Source organism: Arachis duranensis, chromosome 9 (genome assembly GCF_000817695.3).
Source record: "Arachis duranensis cultivar V14167 chromosome 9, aradu.V14167.gnm2.J7QH, whole genome shotgun sequence".
Classification (NCBI taxonomy): domain Eukaryota; kingdom Viridiplantae; phylum Streptophyta; class Magnoliopsida; order Fabales; family Fabaceae; genus Arachis; species Arachis duranensis.
The window spans coordinates 13,264,687-13,289,440 of NC_029780.3; the positions used below are offsets into that span (position 1 = coordinate 13,264,687).

A 24,754-nucleotide genomic window follows, 5' to 3' on the forward strand; every position below is an offset into this window, starting at 1 on the left:
AGATAATTTTCGTGCATAAACCGTGAGATCCCTACCGTAGTTTATGAAGGTTGTAGGCTCTATATATACCAATTGAAGATAATTATCAAAAAGAGTGTCATTTTCACAATGTCTAGTGAGGATGATAGTTTCTTAGCACTAATGCATTTTTCTGGAATAATTCATAAAAGCAAAATCACTGATAAGGAACCATTAAGTGTATTTATCCATTCATTGAATACCTTGTCAGATCTAAAAATAAGTATATTGCAGAAGTTTAGGGTGTTTTGGGACTAAGTGGGTGAATAAGTTATTTTATAAGATCCTCATTGCAGTTGTGTCAACCGGTGTGAAGTATGATACGTTTGTGATAGGGTCTGATGAAGATCTACAGGTTCTGTTTCATCGTCAGAGAAGTTTTTCGGAGGTCAGAACACACGAGCTGTATGCGAAGTTGGAGCATGGTATTGACAGTTCTAGAGCATCAGCTCTGAATCTTCAGTTGACTGCCTTGAGGGGTGCTTCCAACTCGATGCCTGTGGTTACACCAACTTGTTCGTTCGTTGCATCTCCATCCTTTGCAGTTGATTTGAACCGTGCGGATGAAGATGGTTGTGGAGCATTGGAGAACTGTTCATTCCAACAGCTGGCAATTGAGATTGCTAGTTCTCCTGTCACGGTTCCTAATTGTGTAGGCGACAATGAACATGATCGAGTTGAGAATGCAATGCGAGAGGATGATTCGGACGAAGAGCCTGTCGATATAGTTGGGGATAGTGATGATGATACAAGGAGCATTCTATGTACACAGTATGGCCCACCAAGTTTTGGCACACAGTAGTACCTACATTTTTCAATCCTAAACTTGAAGCTTACTGGGAAACAGCTGGACGTAGATGCTGGCTTTAGGGGTCATGGAACTGCTTCTATAGAAATTTAAATTGGGCAATCATTCTAGAGTAAAAAGGAAGTTGTGTTGAGTGTGAAGGATTATAGCGTCCGTTGTGAAGTCGAGTGTAGGGTGTTAGAATCAGATCATCTTAAGTACCATGAAAAATGTAAGAAATTTGGCAAAGGTTGTACTTGGTTGATTCGCATCTCACTTCATGCACGAAAAGGTAACTAGGAGGTTAGAAGGCATAATGAACCGCACACTTGCTTAGCTAGATCGATTTCAAGCAATCACTGACAACTTGATTACCACGTCATTTGTGTGAGAATCTTTCTGTTAGCTAGTTAGAGCGGACGCTGCAGTTATGATAAAGGTGTTGCAAGAAGCAACAGAAGTAACATATAGATTCAGGCCTACTTACAGGAAGGTTTGGCTGGCAAATCAGAAAGGAACATCACAAATCTATGGAGATTGGAAAGAGTCCTATGGCAAATTGCCATGTTGGATTCTTGGAGTCCAGTTTACCATGGCTGGCACAATTGCTGTGTTGAAGACTTCTCCATTTAAAGTTGGGGATCAGGTTGATGAATTTACAATGTACTTTCATCGTCATTTCTGGACATTTTCTCCTTGTATTGGAACCTTTTGACATTACAGGTCACTAATGAGTATTGATGGTACTCATTTGTATGGCAAGTATGGAGGTACTTTGCTTCTAGCTATAGTGCAAGATGAAACTCAAACATCTTTTTGGCTGCGTTTGCACTTGTGGAAGGAGAAAACACATAATCATGAATTTTTTTTGTCCAACCTATGACAGCATGTGATGCTACAAGAGGGTATTCTTATTATCTCCGACAGGCACAATGACATCAAGGCTACCCTGGAAGTCTGTAATAGTGGCTGGCTACCTGCGTGTGCTTATCGAGCATCCTGCATTCATTATGTGGCGGCAAAATTTTTGATGAGTTTTAAGGGTCAAGACTCAAAGAGGCTACTTGTGAATGCTGCATATGCGAAGATCGAGGCAGAGTTTGATTATTGGTTGGATATTATGCGGACTGAGAATCTGGCTATGTGTAATTGAGCCAACCAAATGGAATATGATAAGTGGATCCAGCACCAGGATGGCAGCAGACACTTTGGCCACATGACCACCAACATATCTGAATGTGTTAATTCTGTCTTAAAGAGTACAAGGAACCTCCCAGTCATATCGTTGGTCAAGTCCACATACGAAAGGTTTGCAGAGCTATTTGTTATCCGAAGACAAACACAGAGGTGCAATTGGGGACTGGTAATCAATTCTGCCAAGCTTTGGTGAAAGTAATAGAACGCAATTTGAGAGATTCGAAATGCTTTACTTTGTTTGACAGACATCATTCCAAGTATACTGTGGTTGAGACGATTCTTACTGATAGCTTCTCGTTTGGCACATATCGAGTTTCACTTAGAGATCGTATATGCAATTGTAGATAAACTGCGATAGACATTTTGTGGTTTATGTATAAATGCTAAACCGTGATTAGCAGTTGTGGTTTATATAGAGTTAAAATAGGACATTGATATAATCAATTTCAGATTGTTATATTTACATAAATATGAATCTCAATTATCTTATTTATATATGTAAATTTTTTTTGAAAATAATACTGTATCATAAAAAATATTAATTAAATATAAAATATAACATAATTTTAAGTTTTATCAGCATGACCGAAGCAATCAATTCAAAAACTATATCAAACAAAAATGACAAATCAGACCTGATAAAATATGTTTGGATCTGAATCGGATTTCAATTGAATTGAGCCTTAAACACATCATTTTTAACTGACATCATATGTAATTAATTAATTAGGTATACTTATACAATGAAATAAACTTTTTTTTTATGGACATTATTAGTTCTTTCTAATTAATATATGAGAATTATTTTATATATTATATCCCTAAATGTTCTTTACTAAATAAGCTAAGTAAGAGTGCTATAAGAGAGGTGCTCAATGCTCGACACATGATTTGCGAGCTTGAATCCGCCAATTATAAAATATAAACCACAACATCTTCAAAATAATAAGGTTAATAGAGTAATTTGGGTGACTATCATTATTTTTCCTCTTTAAGTTTGAATAACAAATTATTTTTTAAAGAACACAACACTCTCTAATTTTTTCCAGAGCATATTAACATTTGTCGTTACCTTAATAATCAAACATAACAAATTTTTTATATAAAAAAGCATATAGAGTAGTATGACAGTAAATATTCAATTCAGTTACAATTTTTTTTATCTATATTATATATCAGAATAAAATGGCACGATAAATAACAAATATGACAATACTTTAATACGATGTCAATTGTTAACATGTCTTCACCTGTATATATTAAACCAACTGGCAAACTGGGGGGCTCCATCTCATTCAGAACGAAGCATGTAATTAATATATATAGGAATGGCATTATGATACTGCCAAAAAAAGTGTAAAAAAAGTGTGGTACTGGTTATTTTCAAGGCTATAGATGGTTACAATTTATAAAAAAAAAAAAATTATGTTAAGTATATACTAAAATCAATTATTAGAATAAAATATATATTAAAATATATATATTTAATATTCTTACTTTCTTTCTTGTTTTCTTTTTTTCTTTTTTTTTTTATTTAATTTTTTTCTTGTGAAATTAAAAGAAAAAAAAAAGATGACATCTACTCTACGCATTTCTTATATTATGAATCAAATATCTTAATTTTTTGAATATATTTATTTTCAATCTCAAAATTAGCTCATGAAATAGAAAATGTTCAGATTTTGATAAAAATTGATAAAAATGTAATGTAACACATTCTTCTTATGTTTAAAATTCTAATATGTGAAATTTGCACAAATTAAATAAACATATAGTAGTAATCTAGTAATGATCAGAAAATAGACAGAATATTATATTTTTTAACTGAATTTGGCTAAGTCAATCCTAGCTCATAACTAATTCTTAATATAAAGTTCTTAAACTCGTATGTATAAAATAAGATATTGTAAACCTTATTTTAAATGAAAATTTCTAATCATAATATTCATTAAATATATATCTTTAGAGATTTTGTTCTCACTTGAGTAATGAGACTATACTACTATATAGGGGTTTGTGTTCTTTATTTTCACTATTGAATACTTTTATGATTAAAAAAAAAAAGAAAAGAAAAAATAGCAAAAATTAAAGTAACAAAATTTTCATTTTTCTTGATAAAATGAAATTTTAAAAGTAAAAAATATTAAAATATAAATAGAAAATGGAAACGAAAATAAACCAGACTCTTAACCTGCTTAATGCATGTGTTGCACTACAAAAAAAAAAATTGTCTTTTGCCACGCTTTAAAACCTATGAGAAAGCTAAAAAAAAAAGTATCGCAATAAAAAAGGGTCAATGTTTTGAGTTACTGCCACACTTTTCAACTTGTTCAGTCGTGACCAACTTTTGATGAGCACGCTTCTTGGAATCAATTGCTATCCACAAACTTTTTGGATATGCTTTTTAAGCGGAAAAATGTGCTAATTATTGGAGATCTATTGATTTACTTTTAAAGCGTGGCCATTGCCTTCAACATGTCATCACGCTTTTAAAGTGTGCGTAGCACGAAACCTGCTGCCACACTTTTAAAAAATGCCTAAATTTGAATTTATTGTCATGCTTTTTAAATTGTGTGCTTAGATGAATCTATTACCACACTTTAAAAATGTGGCCTATATCTTTATTAAATTAAAAAAAATCCTGGCATGAGCATTTGAATATACTCTAATAGACTCTAAAAACAATATAAAAAACTCATAATAATTGCATAAAGAACATAAAGAACATATTACAATTGCCATAGTACGTAGCGCAAAAAATTTGATTTATTTACCATGAGCACAACTGTCTATAATTAATTCATAAAGAACATATTACAATTGTCATATTATTATCATTATTATTTATTTAACTTTTCGTAGGATGAGTTTAATAAAATTTATCGGAGAAGTGTTTGTATTTTTGAAAGTAAAAACATCTCATTTTATTGATAAATTAAAAAGATTATATGATTACACTTGTAGTTTATAAAAAGTAATTTTGAAATTACCTATAAAGATATATACTTCCAAAACTAGCTTGTGTATGTGGTTTTCAAAATGACAAAACTAGCTAGCTCGCTTATTCTCTATAACATTGTTATGTCTATTAAAATTATTTTACAAATATTATTGTTGTAACTTATACTTATTAAAAGTCACTTTTATTTGTTTACCAAACATATAACTGTTATAATTTTAAAAAATTTAATTTTGAAAAGCCAAGAAACATAATTTTTAAAAATATATAAGATTTTATCAAACACATAACCCTTCATGAATACCCTTCATATATGAAGACACAAAAATACTTCTATTAAAAAAGTATAGAGACATTTAAATAATATAGTATTTATTTTGTTGAATATTTATCTATAGAATATTCTTAGTATCATTTTTCTTGAGTTTCTAATTATATTATAAATATAACATCGATGTTCTTATATTAAGAAAAAAAGAGCCTATTTCATAGAGAAATTAAAGTTGATTCCGTCGCTTTCACTTCCAACACATGAAAGGACCATGTGGCGAATTGAATGTAAATAATGTTGAACCAATTGTCATCTTCTAAACTACAGAAATATCTATTAGCCATTCCAAGTCTCAATCTTGATTTTATATTTTACATGAAAATTTGTAGGTATTTATATATGAATCAGTAATAATAAGATTTGAAATACCAACTTCATAAATATTATCAAATAAGTATTTTTACTTATCATTAACTTTTACAAAAACGTTTTGGAAACAAAGTTTTGGAGTCATAATTAGTTATAATTTATCTTCTTTTTCATTAATTATAGTTAAAATAAATGTATAATTATAAATATTAAATAAAATAAAATAAATTTATTAGGATGTTATAAATGTGATTCATAACTTCATATATATTGCAATATTAAATAGTATTGTTGTACACTTTTAATCTAGTTGAAAGATTACTCTTGGTGGTTAGTTCGTTGTTGTCGTAAGAACATACATATCAAATTGATTTTTCTGATTTTTATTTGATAATTAAATTAGTTTCTCAATTTTTAAATTCAGATAACTGTTTCAATTATGTCATTACAATATTTTTACATGTTGTCACATTTAATTTTAAAACTTCAATCTATAACTATAATATTTTAGACTTTAAATCACGGTTCTTGTTACTTAACGAGAGAAACTGCTGATAGTTAGTTAGAGAAAACTTATTAAAGTAGTTAGATATTTATCTTAATCAGTAGTTAATTAGCTGTGTATAAATATAAGAAGGTTGGTTATGTAAAAGGTGTGATTTATCATTTAATATAAGTTTACATTTTCATCCCTTTTTCTCTCTAGTTTTCCTATCCCCTACATTCTTTCCCGTTCTCATGCGCAACCTTCAACATGGTGCGGTGAGCGATTGAAGAGAGAGTGACTTGATCTTCGATTCACGAACATCAATCATGGTCGGAGAGAGATGATGGATCCAGGTTCCTCTTCAAAGCTGATTTCTCTTAGTTCAAGTTCTCTTCGAGCGTTCTGATTTCTTTTTTCAAGATTCTTCGATTTCCGATCTCATCTCTTTATGCAATTTCTTTTTTGATCTCCAATTTCCCCTTCTCCTACAACTTCTTCTCCTCTTTCAAACTCACACCGCAGAGCTTGATGAGAGCCTAATTGCTTCATAGTTCGACGAGTCATAACAAAGCGATTAGGTGTTCCGATCAACGAGATTGAAAGAGGAAGGTTCAAATCTGTGCACCAGATCCACAGTTTCCATCGTTATGAGCTCCGATTCAAGTTCTAGTGGAGTGCAATTTCCCGCCATGGACGCAACTCAATTTGCTGCATTCTTCAATCAATCACCGCGATCCAAATCGCACATAAGCAAAAGCGCAAATCCGAGTCAGGATCCTACAAATCCGTGCTTCATTCTCCCATCTAAAGTCTAGGTATCCCTCTCACTTCTGTTGTTCTGACTGGATCGAACTATGGAGCCTGGAGTTGAGCTATGCTGTTAGCTCTCAAATCGAAAAATAAGCTGAAATTCATAGATGGTAGTATTGAGAAATCGGATAGCTCAGATCCACTGTTTGAGGCGTGGGAGAGGTGCAACACATATGTCGTTGGGTGGCTTAACCTCTCACTAAGTCCAGATATCTACCAAAGTGTTTTGTGGAACAATTTAGCCTATGAGATATGGGATGAGCTAAAGCATAAATATTATCAGGGGGACAAATTTCGAGTGGCTGAATTATATGAGGAAGTGTATGCACTCAGGCAAGGAGATATGAATGTGACGAATTACTATACCAAGCTCAAGTCAGTTTTGGAGGAAATAGACAATTTCAGAATCTTGCCACAATGTAACTGTGATAAAAGGTGTTCGTGCACCTTATCTATATATAATTAGAAAGCAAAGAGGGGAAGATAAGGTGAGAAAGTTCCTTCGAGGTTTAAATGAACAACACTCCACCGTTCGATCACAAATAATGCTCATGGATAGTTTACCAAATCTGAATGCGGTATTTGCTATGATCACGCAGAAAGAACGACAGTTTCTCAGTCCTGACTCTACCTCGAACATTAAGGTTTTGGCTAGCTCTGCTCATCCCTTGAACACTGCGTTGCCTTCGCTAGGTAGAGGGAGAGGGATAGGTAGTATTTGCTAGGATCACATGAATCAAAATCATATTCAACATTCATCTCCTATGCATTCTAGTATTCATTTTGATAGTCTAGACAAAGATAGCATCTCACCTTCAATGCCCTATGATATATAGTCCCATGCATCATTTGGAAGCTTTTGACAATCCTGACCATACATCACACACAAATGTAGACACTAATCTTAGATTAGATACACAGGTGCATGATTCACCTAGTCTCCCTACTCATGTTATGCTGAGAAGATCCACAAGAATTTCAAAACCGCTAGCTTACTTGAAAGATTACAAATGTATGACAGCCATCAATGAAAATTAAAAAACCATGCAAAACCTTCAAAGATATCCTATCTCAGACTTTTTATCCTATCATTCTATTTTTCCCATGCATCTTTCATACTAATTAGCTATTCAAAACATCCAGCCTAAGCGATATGAAGAGGCGATATCTTAAACTTGCTGGCAAGAAACTATTAAGGCTGAACTGACTGCTCTGGATGAAAATAAAACCTGGAAGTTGACCTCACTCCCACCTGACAAGAAGGCAATAGGATGTAAGTGGGTATTCAAGGTCAAGTATCATCTGGATGGTAGTGTGGAATGTCACAAAGCTCGCTTCATTGCAAAGAGATTCACGCAAGTTCCTGGAGTTGATTACAAGGATACCTTTAGTCCAGTTGTTAAATTGGGAACATTGCGAGTGGTTTTGGCTCTTGCTACTGCGAAAGGCTGGCACTTGAAACAAATTGATGTTAACACTGCATTTTTACATGGTGACTTGGATGAAGAAGTATACATGAAGGTGCCAGAAGGACTTCATGCAAAGCCAGGACAAGTGTGCAAACTTGAGAAGTTACTATATGGATTGAAACAAGCTAGTAGGCTATGGAATTCAAAACTCAAATATGTTCTTGTGGAGCTGGGTTTCAAGCAGTGCAAACTAGATTATAGTTTGTTCACAAAATCAACTCCAAAAGAATTTACATCAGTCTTAGTTTACGTTGATGATTTAGTTTTGGCAGGTGATGATCTCAATGATTTTGAGAATGTGAAGAAGATACTTGATGATAGATTTCGGATCAAAGATATTGGGGACCTCAAATATTTTCTTGGCTTAGAAGTAGCCGGCTAGGTCACAGAAAGGAATTACTTTGTATCAACGAAAATATGTGCTGGATTTGCTTAAAAAAATAGGTTTTGAGGGATGCAAGCCTGCCCCAACACCAATGGATTATGGTGCAAAGCTTAGTAAGAGTGATGGGGAGCTGCTGTCTGATTCTACTCCATACCAAAGAATCATTGAAAAGTTGCTCTATCTTTCGAACACTAGGCCGGATATAAGTTTCGCTATAGGGAAGTTGAGTCAATTTTTGGATTGTCCAACCACAGAGCATTTGCGAGCTGCTCATCAAATATTGAGGTACATGAAAGGATCCCCAGCTGCTGGCCTTTTCTTCTCAGCCAAATCAGACTTGAATCTCACAGGCTTCTCAGACTCGGACTGGGTAGGGTGTCTTGACTCTAGGAGGTCGATCTCAGCCTACTGCTTTTACCTTGGATCATCTCTTGTTAGTTGGAAGAGCAAGAAGCAACTTACAGTCGCTGCTTCCTCTTTCGAGGTAGAATATAGGGCGTTGGCGCTTGCAACTAGGGAGGTCCAATGGTTGAGTTATGTTCTTCAGGAACTTGGTGTACCACTTCAGAAGGCAACGAACATTTACTGTGATAGCAAGTCTGCTGTGTATATAGCCACTAATCCAATCTTCCATGAGCGGACAAAGCATCGAAGTGGATTGCCACATTGTCTGCGACAAACTACAAGAAGGCGTGACTAATTTGCTACCTATCTCTACACATGAGCAGGTTGCAGACATTTTGACTAAGCCACTAGCACCAGGTCCTTTCCATTACATCCATGGTAAGCTTGGGCTGCTGAACATCTTCGCGGTCAGCACTCCAAGCTTAAGGGAGGGTGTTACTTAACAAGAGAGTTTGCTGATAGTTAGTTAGAGAAAATTGATTAGAGTAGTTAGATATTTATACTAATCAGTAGTTAGTTAGCTGTGTATGTATAAATATAGGAAGGTCAATTATGTAAAAGGTGTGATTCATCATTTAATACAAGTTCACATTTCCACTCCTTCTTTCTGGTTTTCTTGTCCCTTGCATTCTTTCCCTGTTCTCATGCGCAACCTTCAACAGCTATATTTAAAAATCGTCACCTAAAATCTTCTATGATCACAGTATGATTTTTGGTTGTAACTTAAAGAAAAAATTTTTGGTCATTCTTTATTTCTAAAATGTGACCATAGATCAAATGTCTATAGTCAGAGATGTGGAGGATAACCTTTTTTCAATAAAGCTATTTTAAGTTTTAGCCCCAACTTTTTCATATAACATTTAAAAATTATGATCTAAAAATACTTATAGTCTCGGTTTAAATGTTTAAAAATCATAACTTAAAAGGTTTTATAATTATGATTTTGAGATATGATCTAAATGGATCTATATTCACGAATTTAAAAAGTCTATAGTTACAATTTTAAGACATGATATAAAAAAGTATATAGTCACAGTTTTATCAAATCGTGACACAAAAAGATCTATAGTTACAATTTTAATTTGTGATCTAGAACGATCTAGAATCGTGCTTTTGAAACACGACTTAAAAGAATTTACAGTGACGGTTTTGATCCGTGACCTAAGAGGTTTGTGCTACGATTTTAAGCGTGATCTAAAAGAATTTATAAATACGTTTTTTATTAAACAGTGATCTAAATTATGGTTTCAACTATGACTTAAAATAATCAATTATCACAATTTATAACCAAAGTTATTGAGAATCAAACCAATTAATAAACTGATCGAGTGATTGGTTCAAAAACTCAAATACTCTAACCAATTTAAATAAAATAAAATTATTTAATGTAATTTTTATTGAAAAATCTTATGTTATTAATTATTACTTATGTTAACATGTACTAATTAATTATTAATGACGTTATAGTAAGTTTGTCGATTGCATTATTTTATCTCTCATTTGAATCTATAATGTTTTGTTTTGAACTCTCACTATTTAAATAAAACTTTTGCACGAATAATTTTTAACTTCATTATATTAAACTTTTCCTAAATAAGTTACATTATTAGAACGTTATTATAGCAACTTTTACACAAATATTAAGCGGTGTATGTTGTTGCCACGTATAAAATAAAAGCAATTTTTTAAAGATAATAAATAATGTAAACCTATTTTCTTCCTTTTTTTTTCTGTTTTCTATATATGTGAAACATATGACTGCATACGGACAAAGAAATTATTAAGCTCTTAAAATTTTACATATGTCGAAAACCGGTTCGTTGTGAATATTTTAAAAGGATTCCCAATTAATACATGTAAGAATTATTTTTATAATAAAATAAAGAACCCACGCTAGGCACACTTCACTGAATGAACGATTATGTTTGTAGTTTGTAGTCTATAAATACCTTTATACCTTGGCTTCCATTTTCCTCACACAACCCTCATAATAACTATTCTTCTCTTCACCCTCTCTAAGAAGAAAAAGAAGGAAGTAATAACGAAATAATAAAGATGTTTTCGATTCCAGGAACTGGTATATTCAACAATAACCAGAAGATCAAGGGTACCGTTGTGCTTATGAGCAAGAATGTTTTGGACTTTAATGCTATAACATCCGCCGGAAGCAGTGTTTCCGGCGCCGTCAGCGGAATCTTTGGCACTGTTAGTGATGTGGCTGGCTCGGTTGTCGATGGCGCCACCTCCATCTTCAGCCGTAGCATCGCCCTCAAGTTGATCAGTGCTACCAAGACTGATGGTTTGTCATCTCATCTTTACTGTCACTTCTTAGATGTGTTTCTTCATAGTTGTTAACTTGTTATATCTTAAAGAATTTAAGTTTGATACATCAAATTACATAGTAAAAATAACTATTTTTTATTTTAACGGTATTAATAGTTATTAAAAAATAAATATATTTAAACAAATATATTTAAATAATTGTATAAAATATTTTAGTGCATCAAAATTAAATTTTTTACTAAAAACTAATAAAAGGAAAGAAATAAGTTAAAAAAATACTAGAGGCTAACAATTCTAATATAAAAAGAACATTAATATTAATTCAGATATAAGAGAAAAAAAAGTGTTTACTACCTAAAATTCCTCAAATACGTTTGAAGGATAAACTAAACTTTAAGTATTAGACGTATTTTTTAATTAAGAATTACTTAATAAAGTAATGAATGAATGAATGAATATTAAGTATTTCAAATTATTATTATTATTAACTCTTTAAATTTTTTTCTTTTTCTTCCTTTCAATTTAAAAAAAATGAAAGTCACAAGCACATACATCATCATAAGGAAACAAAAGAAGTGAGAAAAACATATTTGAACATCTAAGGATGTATTATATTAGACAATCAGCGAGATCCAAATTAAAAATAATATTTAATAAGGTAAAATATATTTTTTAATAAATATTGTATTTTATCTTATTTTAATCTTTTAGACGAAATTAATTATTTTTTCTAAAAATGTTATTTTATTTTATTATCATCTTTTTTCTAAGTAATGATAATTGTGGTGCTATACGAAGTTATAGTTATATTGATCTGAGAAAAATAACAGAAAGAAAAAATATGTAATAATAGAAAAAAAAATTATATTCTTAGAAGAAAAAACTTTAATTTTAACTATATGATAAAAGATTAAAAAAAAAACCGTAAGAAAAGAATAAGAAGTTTTACATGTTAGAAACTAGAGTTTGAGTGTTTGAATAAATTTCGTACTAAACTATAAAAATAATTATTAACATAAAATATAATAATTTGTATTTAAAAATTCAAAATTCATGTAGAAAATAATAGAATATAAATCTTTTATAGTGATTTAAAAGCTGAAATTCGATTGAAGCAGTGGTAAATAATATTATTGTCACTCCATATGTCAATAATTCACATGAATTTTCCGTTTATTTATACTTATTAAGTCATTGTCATTATGGGTCAACTAGCACTCATAACATATGTCCAAATGATTGGATTTTAAAATTAATTTTAGTTCTACCTTGTCTGCTTAATTATTCTTAGCCACGTGTTTATTTTAATATTATTTTTCCAACCCATCTAGTTCCCCACAAGAAATATATTTTTGGAAGCTTTATGATGCCTAATGGGTTCAATTTTAACTACACATTATAGAAAGAAGTATGTGAGTTGTGCTGATAAAATTTGTTTTGTTTATTTCACCCAAAAAAATATACAAATAGATTTATAAATTTATGTCTAAAAAGTAGGTGGATGATCAATGCAATACAAAATGGTTTTTAAAATTCATATGTAAATTTTTGCAGGGCAAGGAAATGGGAAAGTTGGAAAGGAAACTTATTTGGAGAAACATCTTCCAACGTTGCCAAATTTGGGAGCCAAGCAAGATGCATTCGATATCCATTTTGACTATGATGCTGATTTCGGGATTCCGGCTGCATTCTACATCAAGAACTATATGCAAGTTGAGTTCTTCCTTGTTAGTGTGACTCTTGAAGACATCCCAAACCATGGAACCGTTACCTTTGTTTGCAACTCATGGGTCTACAACTTCAAAAATTACAAAAAGGACCGCATCTTCTTTGCTAATGATGTAAGTAGAGTCTTTTTATAAGTACTAAACTTAAGTTTTAGTTTGGTAAAGTTTTTATTTAAGAGTAATTTATAAAAGTTAATTTTAAAATTATAACATCTATATTTAATAAATTAAATTAAAAATAATTTTTAATAAATATAAACAATAACAAATATGTTTGGTAAAATAGTTTTTAAAATTTAAAAATATTTTTGAGGGTTACTTGAAATTGGGTTGTGTTTGAGTTTAAACGTGAGGTCCAAACTCTTAGTGAGGTAGTTTTCGACTTGGCCCGGGTTGTACGGCTGTCGTCCGAGTTGTTCGTGAGGAGATGGGGGGTGGTACCTGCAAAACATTCCGATACCTACATCAGCAAGGGTCTTAGTAGGTTTTAAGTGTATTGGAACTTAAATGTAGCTGAGGGTGTCGGTATATTTATAGGTGATGAACCAATAACCACCGTTGAAGTAGTTCCACTTCTGATGGTGAATAACCGTCCCTTTATCTTAAGGTTGTTGAGATCTCTCTTCTAGAAGTGTAAGAGAAATATTAGGGGGTTAGTTATAACTTCTTTGAGAGTGAAGGAGTTACCATGCAACGCTTCGATCCGGCCTATGAAGAGGTCGGTTATAGGCAGCTGTATTTTGGACTTTTTCTATTTTTGGGTCTAGTTTATGCTTTGGACTAAGTATGAACAACATTAATAGACATTAATGTAAGAATTAATTTAAATATTAATTATTATACAAGATTATATTAGATTTTTTTAATTTTAATAAGCACATACCAAATTTAAAAAGTTATCTCTTAGGTGCTTTTACAAATACATAAAATTTTTTAATTTACCAAATACAAAATTAAGTACTTACAAATATTGTCTATCTTAAGTTTTTCACTAATAGAGACTAAAGGTGCCCTTATTTCTTTATTTTTTAACCAAAATTTTTATTTACATATTTTTATAAATTTAATAAAATAACAAAATATTAGAAGTCGATCAAGGATATAATTTTTGTGATGTTTATAATTATGCGACAATTATTATATCTCTAGAATTAATTACTTTTATATTTGAAATTAACTCTCAGTAGGATTGAGTTCTAACTTCTAAGACATTCAATCGTACCAACAAAATATTCTAGTAAAAGATAAATACATAAATATATTATATTTTAAATAAAAAACAAAATAAATAAATTTTTATTCAAATAAAAAAACCAAAAAATTAACAACACTTTGAAGTTAAGGTAACGGTATTTTAGGTGACGGAAATTAACCGTTGTTAAAGGTTGTGTATGTATATGAAAAAATAACATAATTGAATATACTATATTTCAGGTTTATCTTCCAAGTGCAACCCCGGGTGCACTAGTGAAGTACAGAAATGAAGAACTGGAAAATTTAAGAGGAGATGGAACAGGAGAACGCAAGGAAGCAGATAGAATCTATGATTATGATGTCTACAATGATTTGGGTAACCCTGATGTGGATAACAGCCTTGCTCGCCCCGTTCTTGGAGGATCTTCCGAATATCCTTACCCTCGCAGGGGTAGAACTGGCAGACGCAAGACTAAAAAGGGTTAGCAATTTTTTAATTTGTTTATAACCATATAGTATTTTTAATTATTAACAGGATAAATTATTAGGATGAAAATTTATATGTAATTATTTTTATGTGAAGTTACTAGTTGAAATTTATTAAATAATTTGATATATTCAGTCACCAAAAAAAATAATTTGATATATTTGACTGAATTGTTATATGTGAACTTCAGGTAAAGATAATTTACTGTACTTAGAGTTTTAACCTATTATTAAACATATTCTAAAAGACTTTGATACGGACAAAACTACTCTAGTGTTCTTCTTGTCCCATAGAAACTCCAAGGTAATAATGAAAAGTAAAATTTTGAACAGATCCCAAGAGTGAGGCACCAAGCTCAAGTACTTATGTTCCAAGAGATGAAATCTTTGGTCACTTGAAGTCATCGGATTTCCTTACATATGGCATCAAATCTTTGGCTCAAAATGTTTTGCCAAGGCTCCAATCAGTGTTTGGTTTAAACAGTGAGTTTGATAGCTTCGACGATGCTCGTTCATTCTTTGAGGGTGGAATTTACCTCCCTACTGATATCATCAGCGATATCAGCCCCTTGCCAGTTCTTAAGGAAATCTTCCGTACAGATGGTGAACAAGCTCTCAAGTTCCCTCCACCTCATGTCATCCAAGGTCCATTATTATTTATCCTTTCCCCATTTCCATTTGTTTAATTCAATGTAAAGAAAAATTATTTCGTCATCAGTTTTTCATTTCTTTTTTTGTGTTATGGCTAATAGTTAGTAAGTCTGCATGGATGACTGACGAAGAATTTGCCAGAGAGATTATTGCTGGAGTAAATCCCAATGTTATTAAACGCCTTGAGGTAAGTTGTCTTTAAAAGAATAAATTGTTTCTCATATTCAAATATGTCTTATATAAGATTCATACTATGTCAACAAAAAGAACCATCTATCTAATTAGTCACCTGTATTGTTAATCTACAAGTAACATTTTTGTTCATCTAAAATGGAGGCAATTGTTTCTGATATTTTATTTTCTTATAATATTAGGTGTTTCCACCACAAAGCACACTGGATCCCTCAATTTATGGTGATCAGACGAGCACAATTACAAAAGAAAGCCTGGAGACTAACCTAGAAGGACTTACTGTTGATGAGGTCATTAATTAATTAATTAATGACATATATTTCATACAAATCCATATATAAATAGCTTCTTTTTTTAACTCAATTAAGAAAACAAAATATTGATACATGCAATGTAATGTAACAGGCGCTTGAAGGGAACAAATTATTCATCTTAGATTACCATGATGCATTCATGCCATACTTGAGGAAGATAAACGGGCTTAAGACTTCAAAGGCTTATGCAACAAGGACAATCCTGTTCTTGAAAAATGATGGAACATTGACACCATTGGCCATTGAATTAAGTGTGCCACACCCTGGCGGGGACACATTTGGTGCTGTTAGCAGAGTTGTCTTGCCTGCTAAAGAAGGTGCTGAAGGTACTATATGGCTTCTTGCCAAGGCTTATGTCGTCGTCAATGACTCATGTTATCATCAACTCATGAGCCACTGGTATAACTCTCTGTTTCTTTTTTTCAATTTTCACTAATTTATATTCTTATTTGAGTAGTCATACCTAATTTCTTTTTGTTTTCATGTAACGAATTAAAGGTTGAATACTCATGCTGCAATGGAGCCATTTATCATTGCAACATACAGGCATCTTAGTGTGCTCCATCCTATCCACAAGCTTCTAGAACCTCACTACCGCGACACCATGAATATCAATGGACTTGCAAGACAATCTCTGATTAATGCAGGTGGTATTATTGAGCAATCATTCTTGCCTGGAGCATTTTCTGTGGAGATGTCTTCTAAAGTTTACAAGAATTGGGTTTTCCCTGACCAAGCTTTGCCTGCTGATCTTATTAAGAGGTAATCATAATCTTTATATACATTGTAATTATGTTATTAGACAGTTAGTGAAAGAGACCGACTACTCACAAGAAAATATCTTCATGTGAAGATAATAGCTAAGAACTGCTACATGCTTTGACGTATTTGACTAAACTGTTTAACATAAGATTAATTATTTCATTGATGATGACAAGTCATTATTGTATTGTTTATCTTGATTCAGGGGATTGGCAGTTGAGGATCCATCGGCTCCCCATGGCGTTCGCCTCGTGATCGAGGACTACCCTTATGCAGTGGATGGACTGGAGATATGGGATGCAATCAAGACATGGGTCCAAGACTATGTCTCCTTGTACTACGCTTCAGATAATGAAGTCACAAAAGACACTGAACTCCAAACATGGTGGAAGGAAGCTGTAGAGAAGGGTCATGAAGACCTGAAAGACAAGCCGTGGTGGCCAAAACTGCAAACTCTTGAAGACTTGGTTCAGTCATGCAGCATTATTATATGGATCGGTTCGGCCCTTCACGCAGCTGTTAACTTCGGCCAATATCCTTATGGCGGCTTCATCCTGAACCGGCCAACAATTAGCAGAAAATTCTTACCGGAACTCGAAAGCGAGGAGTATCAAGAATTGGTTACAAACCCTCAGAAAGCTTACTTGAGAACAATTACAGGGAAATATGAGGCCCTGGTGGACATTTCGGTTATTGAGATATTGTCAAGGCATGCTTCTGATGAGGTGTATCTTGGGCAGAGAGACAATCCAAACTGGACATCGGATTCGAAGGCGATACAAGCCTTCAAGAAATTTGGAAACAAGTTGGCAGAGATCGAGGCGAAGATCGAGCAGAGGAACAAAGAACCAAGCTTTAGAAACAGAATTGGACCTGCTCATATGCCTTACAGTCTTCTCCTTCCTACCAGTGATGAAGGCCTTACTTTCAGAGGAATTCCCAACAGTATCTCTATCTAAATTGAGTGCCTGCGTTTTCCTTTGCAGATTGTTACTCCTGTAATAACAGAGATGCAAGTTTGTTTTATGCATATCTTTGTGGTATTGTCATGTGCATGTTAGATTCCACCTCAACATTGTGCTTGGATATGTATGTGTCATCAGTTTGCTCCCTTGTTACTATGATGAATAATAATAATATTGCACCTTTTAATAAAAGATACGCTTGTTATCTATTTGTAGTCCTTGTGTGTCTGTGTAACAAATTGTTAAATGTACATCAAGTTTATACATAGTTGTCATGAATAATGCTTATTTTAGACATCTTTATGAAATACCAATTAATAAGATGAAGCTAATTACAGCTAGGCAATGACATTGTGTAAATATAAAACAAAAATGTTATGAAAATTGTGTAAATATAAAAGAAAAATGTTGAATGAACAAATTAATTTATTTTTGTTGTTGTCCACGGTATCTTTTAGTCCAAGCCAATGACTAATCCGTTGCAGATCTGAGCTCTATTTAAGAGTTTGTTGCTGGCCAATGGATTAAGCGGACAAGTGATATGACCACTCGACCAACCCAAATTGATTGAACAAATTAATTTATAATTAAAGGGATTTCAACTAAGCTCTTTTAAAATAGGAAATTGGTTTAATTGCCTTTTTCTTTCCATTTTACTTCATTTTTTTGGTAGCATTTGAAAAAGAAACTGAAGATAAAAGACAAAGATTTAATTAAATCTCTGTATTGTATTTGATATAAAATGTATATGATTGAGTTATGTTTTAGTATTTTGTCTAATTTAAAATAAAAAAAGACTTAAATAAGTGAGATTGCCAAAATATCTTTACTAATAAAACCCAATCCCTTTTCTCTTCCTCCCTCCCCGTCTCTTTCTCGCGCTGCGTTGTGCTGCCTCTGTTTTCTACCATGTTCGCTGCACCGCCTCCCTTAATCTCTCCCACTACTCTTTTTTTTTATTATTCTCATTTTGAAATCCTCTTGTTATGAGCTGATGAATCTTATTTTAATATATATCGATGAATCTAATTTTGATATGCGTTGATGAGATTGTTGTTGTTTTTGGTATTATTGATGGTTATGCTTCATGACAGAGAAATTATGGTAGAAAATAAAAAATAAATAAAAAAATAACGTACATTTTTTTATGATAACAAAATTTTGTGACAAAGATATGAAAAATTTTCTAAAATAATTAGACAATTTTTTAAAGAAAAACATAACAAGTAAACACAAAAATTTTGTGACTAACAAACATATAACTTTTTAAAGGGGGGTAAGTATTGTTTTGGTCTCTAACGTTGAGGCTCAGAATCAAAATTGTTTCCGATGTAATTTTTTATTTAAAATCATCCTTAACGTTTTTTTTCGTATTAAAATCGTCCTTTTTAATAAATTTTTTTATATTATTCCTAAACTACCCCTATTTCTATTTTAATAATAAAAGTTATAAAATTTAAAAAAATAAAAGAAAACGCGTGGGGGGAGGTGAAGAAAAGGGTATACGAAGGGGGAGGGGAGCGCCGTGCCCTCATCATCTCCCTCGCCTCCTCCAGAACTCTGATGATGATAATTTTGAGTTTTGGGTTTTTGTTTTTTGAGTTTGAGTTCTGGGTTTGTTTTTCTGAGTTTGAGTTCTGGATTCTGATTTCTGGGTTTTGATGATGATGATGATTTTCTTATTTGAGTTCTTGTTTTTTTTTTTTTAGTTTGAGTTTTGGGTTTGTTTTCTGAGTTTGAGTTCTGAATCTGAGCTCTGGGTTCTGATGAGGATAACGATGATGATGTTGATTTTTTTAGTTTTGGTTGGTGTGATGCAGATGGTGATGGAGTGGCAGTGGGTGGGGGGGGTGGTGCTGGTGGTGCTGGTGGTGGTGTTGGTTGTGGCGGTGGTGTTGGTGTTGATGGTGGTGGTGATAGAGGAGGTAATTGTGTTGGTAGTGATGAGGGTATTTTTGTCCAAAAAAAATTAAAAAGATAATTTTAATACAAAAAAACTAATGATTCTAAATCGAAAATTACGTTGAAGACGGTTTCGATTCTGAGTCTCAACATTAAGAACTAAAACAATACTTACCCATTTTTTTAGAGATATATAGAAATTGTTAATACATATATTTGCTCTAAGATATAAAACTAACAAAGGGTGGATTATCATATATGATGATGAAAATCTAAATGCCACTATAAGATGATAAAGATAGGTTCTTTTTTAACATTAGTGATCTTACTAAATTACGTTAGTTTCTTTCTTCTTCTTTTTTGCTTTTCAAATTATACTTTACATTTTATTCGCAATGATACACGTCATATATCAAGAAGAAAAAAAAGCTTAAGAACTAATAATTTTAATTTATATACCAACAATTTTAACCAGCAATCCAACATTTTTAGCCTAATAATTTAAGACAATACTTTTAATTATTATTAACTAAGTAACATACATTGTGTTGGTTTGTAATATTGCTCCAATAAAGCCTATATTAAATGCTAACCAAGATGGCCATTATTTAAAGGAAATTATTCTGATAAAATGTCAAAAATATTTTTTCATAATAATATTTATTTAAAAGTGTAATTTATTTATTTAGTCACATTTTAAATAAAGATAACACTTTTATAACATAAAAATTAAACTCTACAACTTATTATTTAATGGTCAAAATAAATTCATATGATGATAATTATAAAATCTTCATTCGATTAGTCACCTTAAAATACAGTACTATGACCATAATGGATGACATGCATCATCATGGTGTTATTAGAAATGGCAACAAATAAAAATGAAACTCCAAAGAAACCCTATTTTGTTTTCAGATGGAGATACTGTTAGGGATACCTCTGAAAGTTAAGCCTTCAGTGCTAGAAGGAAGAAGCAAAGTATAGGGAAGTTCAACCGGTCCAACCCTATTGCTCAAACTGGAATCCTTGTTCCTTTCTTTAATCTTACCCTCAATCTCTGCCAACTTGCTCCCAAACTTGTTGAAAGCTTGGATTGCCCTTGAGTCACTTGTCCAGTTAGGATTCTCCCTCTGCCCAAGGTACACTTCATCAGAGGCATGCCTTGACAAAATCTCAATCACTGAGAGATCAACAAGGGTCTGATACTTAGGTGTGATTGTTCCCAAATAAGCCTTTTGAGGATTCTTCACCATCTCATCATAATCTTTAGTTCCCTTCTCCGGGATCCATCTTCTACTTAGAGTTGGACGGTTAAGGATGTAACCTCCATATGGATACTGTCCAAAGTTAACGGCGGCATGAAGCGCCGAAGCCGTCCATATAATGATAGAGCAGCATTGAATCAATTCTTCAATGCTTTGCATTTTTGGCCACCATGGCTTGTCTTTTAAGTCTTCATGACCCCTCTCTACAGCTTCCTTCCACCATGCTTGCAGTTCTGAATCTTTCTTAACTGCTTCATCTGAAGGGTAGTACAAAGAAACATAGTCTTGGACCCATGTCTTGATTGCATCCCATATCTCTAGTCCATCAACTGCATAAGGGTAATCCTTTATCACTAGGTTAAGGCCATAAGGTGAAGAAGGATCTTGAATGGCCAATCCCCTGTATCAAACACAAACAGTTGAGTTGGATCATGAAAACCAATTAAGTATTTAACACCCCAAGGTATATTGTTTAATATTATTGCGTTACCTCTTAACAAGATCAGCTGGTAAAGCTTGGTCTGTGAATACCCAATTCTTGTAAACAGCTGAAGACATCTCTATGGAATTGGGGCCAGGCAAAAATGATTGCTCTATGATGCCACCTGCATTGATTAGTGCTTGACGAGCAAGTCCGTTGATGTTGATGGTGTCACGATAATGAGGGTGTAGGAGTTTACTAATGGGGTGAAGCACACTAAGATTCCTATTTGTTGCTATGGCAAATGGCTCAATAACTGCGTGTGTGTTTAACCTATAATCCCCATCAACAAAACAAAGATCAATAACCATATCATATTAATCAATTAGTCTCTAAAAGATACAACTGTAATTTAAATTAATCACTTCGTAAGTTAGATGAAGATGTATTTGTCACGTAGCATGATGACATGACAAGTTAATGTTCCGCGTAATAAAATGATTGGTTGACATGTAACACTTAAAGTGACACATCTTTTAAAAAACAAAAATATGAATTTAACTTATAATTATATTTTTTGGAGATTAATTTAAAAAATGTATTATTTTTAAGAAATGAGACGAATTTAAATATTGACCGAATATTCATTCAAGATTGAGTTAGTTCGATAAAATTATACATACCAGTGGCTCATGAGTTGATGATAACACGAGTCGTTGACAATTACATGAGCCTTGGCCAATAGCCAAATTGTGCTTTCAACACCTTCGGAAGCAGGCAAGATGACTTTACTAACAGCACCATATTGATCTCCACTAGGATGTGGCAAACTTAACTCAATGGCAACTGGCTTCAATTTCCCATTCTCACTCAAGAAAAGGAATGTTCTGGTAGCATAAGCCTTTGCAATTTTGTTGATCCTTTCTAGATATGGCATGAAGGCATCATGGTAATCCAATATGAATAATCTATTACCATTAAGTGCCTGTACCATGTATATGTAATTTCAATTAATTAAGCATATGAGTTTGATTATGTGGAAATGTATGTACTAGAAATTCTTAATAATATACCTGTTCCACTGTGAGCCCATCTAGGTTAGTCTCCATCTCTTGTTTTGAAACTTTACTGTTTTGGTCACCGTAGATGGTAGCATCTAGTGTGCTTTGGGGTGGGAACTCCTGTCATTTTGTTAAAACAATATTATGAGAAAAACTTAATTTTTTAGTGGTTAACGATATAAATCTGGTAGAAACTGTTTGAACTTACTTGAAGACGTCGAATCACACAAGGATTTACACCAGCAAGCATTTCTCTTGCAAATTCTTCATCAGTCATCCATGCAGATTTGCTAACTGTTTCAAATAATTAGAAAGAATTAATTAACTAAGTCAAAACGTTGCATTTCTTAGGCATCAAGTTATTTATATTGTTAGAGGAAGTATAGGGAGCCAATGGAGTATGTGTATAATGTGTACAATGAGGTTTAGGGATGTTCGATTCAGTAGATGTTTATTATTTCCGGTATCCGGATGGAGCAGAATTCATATTGTTATAGCTAGTTTCATTTTATGGGGACATACATAGACATAAATATATACCTCTGATTACATGAGGTGGTGGGAATTTGAGTGTTTGTTCGCCATCAGTCCGAAATATTTCTTTGAGCGCCGGCAAGGGACTAATTTTACTCAGCATATCTGTGGGCAGTTTGACTCCTCCTTCGTAGAGTTCTCGTACTTCGTCGAAGCTATCAAACTCATTCGGTGTGAAGTCTAAATCGAAGATCAACGATTCGAAAAGAGGCAACACGTTTTGAGACAAAGATTTGATTCCATATATGAGGAAGTCAGATGATTTCAAGTGACCAAAATTTTCGTCTCTTGGAACATAAGTCTCCCTTGGTGGAGTCTCACTTTTAGGATCTATTATTTCAGAACAAAAAAGAAAGTTATTATGTGCGATAAAATGCATTTATTAATGCATTGATCATTATATTTATGTTACATTAATGACGAATATTAGTTTTGTTAACGATGATGAACCTTTTTTGTCAACAAGTACGTAGTTCATCTTTAAGATTGCGTTTGTTTATGGAACATAGAAATATAAAATTATATTTAACAAATAAAATATGTATAAAAATATTATGTCTAAAAATATAAAAATACTAATAAAAAATACAATTTATTTTTTATTTTTTATTATTTTTATTAATTTTTATAATTATATTTTTTTAATGAAAAATAATAAAAAATTAAATTTTTATAATATATTTTAATTTATTACTCAATAGAATACAAGAATATAAAATTTTATTACCTTAAAATCTCGACGGCTAAATTGATAATTTGACTACACTTTAATTAAGTTTTACCTTTTTTGGTTGGTTTTCTACCAGTTCTAACTCTTCGAGGATAGGGATAAGTGGAAGAGCCTCCAAGGATTGGGCGAGAATACTTTTCACCACGATCTGGATTACCTAAATCATTGTAGACATCATAATCGTAAATCCTATCGTATTCTTTGCGCTCCCCTGTTCCATCTCCTCTTAAGTTCTGCAACTCTTCTTTTCTGTACTTCAATAGTGCAGCAGGTGTTTCACTGGGTAAAAACACCTGCAATATATTTATATATAAATTGAAAATTCTAATAATTATTTTTGTAGATATAAATCATATATTTTTTATCATGTATTTCATTCTATCAGCTTAAATTTAGTTTAAATTTTAAAAAAAAATTAGCTAAAAATTTAAATTTTGACTTTTGGAGACTCGAAAAACAAAATAAATTTTAACAAAAGACAAATAAAAAAGAAAAAAAAAACTTATACAAAAAATTTGCATAATCTAAAAATAAATTTTTACATAAAATTAAAAATATAATTATTTATATATTTCTTCTTATTTTCTTAAACTTGGAAAACTATTGAATTGGTTATGTGACGTCTACACATGTATAAGGGCTTACGTTGTTGATAAAGAAGATGCGGTCGTTTTTGTAATTTTTGAAGTTGTAGACCCATGAGTTGCAAACAAAGTGAATGGTTCCATGGTTTGGAACGTCTTCAAGAGTAACACTAACGAGGAAGAATTCAGTTTGCATGTAGCTTCTGAGATAAAATGCTGCTGGAATTCCAAACTCGGCATCATAATCAAAATGAATATCGAATGCTTCTTGCCTTGCTCCCAATGTGGGTAAGGTTGGAAGATGATTCTCTACATAAGTTTCCTTTCCAATTTTCCCATTTCCCTTTCCTGAAAAAAATTGTAACAACAAAATGTTAAAAAAAAATAAAAATTGCAGTGATATTGAGCTTTTTTGTTTGTTAGCTCTTCTAAGTTCTAACATAAGGAAACACATTTTATTTTTGGTAAAAATAATTATTTATTTTATTTTTCAATTATATATTTATACTTCTAAAAAACTAAA

The 24,754-nt window shown here is 32.3% G+C and overlaps 3 protein-coding genes across 4 annotated transcripts in view; 2 read left to right on the top strand and 1 right to left on the bottom strand.

The window, feature by feature from the left end:
- Positions 1-8,843: 8,843 nt before the first annotated feature.
- LOC107464733 (secreted RxLR effector protein 161-like) lies at positions 8,844-9,452 on the top strand. Its single transcript, XM_016083689.1, has one exon. The coding sequence runs from the start codon at positions 8,844-8,846 to the stop codon at positions 9,450-9,452; it is 609 nt and encodes a 202-aa protein (XP_015939175.1).
- A 1,675-nt stretch (positions 9,453-11,127) lies between these two features.
- On the top strand, positions 11,128-17,923 carry LOC107464749 (linoleate 9S-lipoxygenase 1). The gene is made up of 9 exons (XM_016083701.3): positions 11,128-11,456; positions 12,995-13,281; positions 14,602-14,842; positions 15,181-15,492; positions 15,600-15,685; positions 15,873-15,980; positions 16,096-16,403; positions 16,503-16,766; positions 16,972-17,923. Exons 1-9 carry the CDS (start codon positions 11,213-11,215, stop codon positions 17,723-17,725), a joined length of 2,604 nt encoding a protein of 867 aa, XP_015939187.1. The 5' UTR covers positions 11,128-11,212; the 3' UTR covers positions 17,726-17,923.
- A 2,498-nt stretch (positions 17,924-20,421) lies between these two features.
- Positions 20,422-24,754, bottom strand: part of LOC107464753 (seed linoleate 9S-lipoxygenase) — a 59,321-nt gene continuing 54,988 nt past the window's right edge. For both annotated transcript variants that reach the window (XM_052253918.1, XM_016083705.3), the window contains exons 2-9: positions 24,293-24,579; positions 23,700-23,940; positions 22,924-23,247; positions 22,592-22,677; positions 22,396-22,503; positions 22,006-22,307; positions 21,392-21,655; positions 20,422-21,301 (exon numbers count right to left, since the gene is read on the bottom strand). In XM_052253918.1, the coding sequence (XP_052109878.1) occupies positions 20,548-21,301; positions 21,392-21,655; positions 22,006-22,307; positions 22,396-22,503; positions 22,592-22,677; positions 22,924-23,247; positions 23,700-23,940; positions 24,293-24,579 (2,366 nt within the window). In that variant the 3' untranslated portion in view covers positions 20,422-20,547. The remainder of the gene's footprint in view (positions 21,302-21,391; positions 21,656-22,005; positions 22,308-22,395; positions 22,504-22,591; positions 22,678-22,923; positions 23,248-23,699; positions 23,941-24,292; positions 24,580-24,754) is intronic.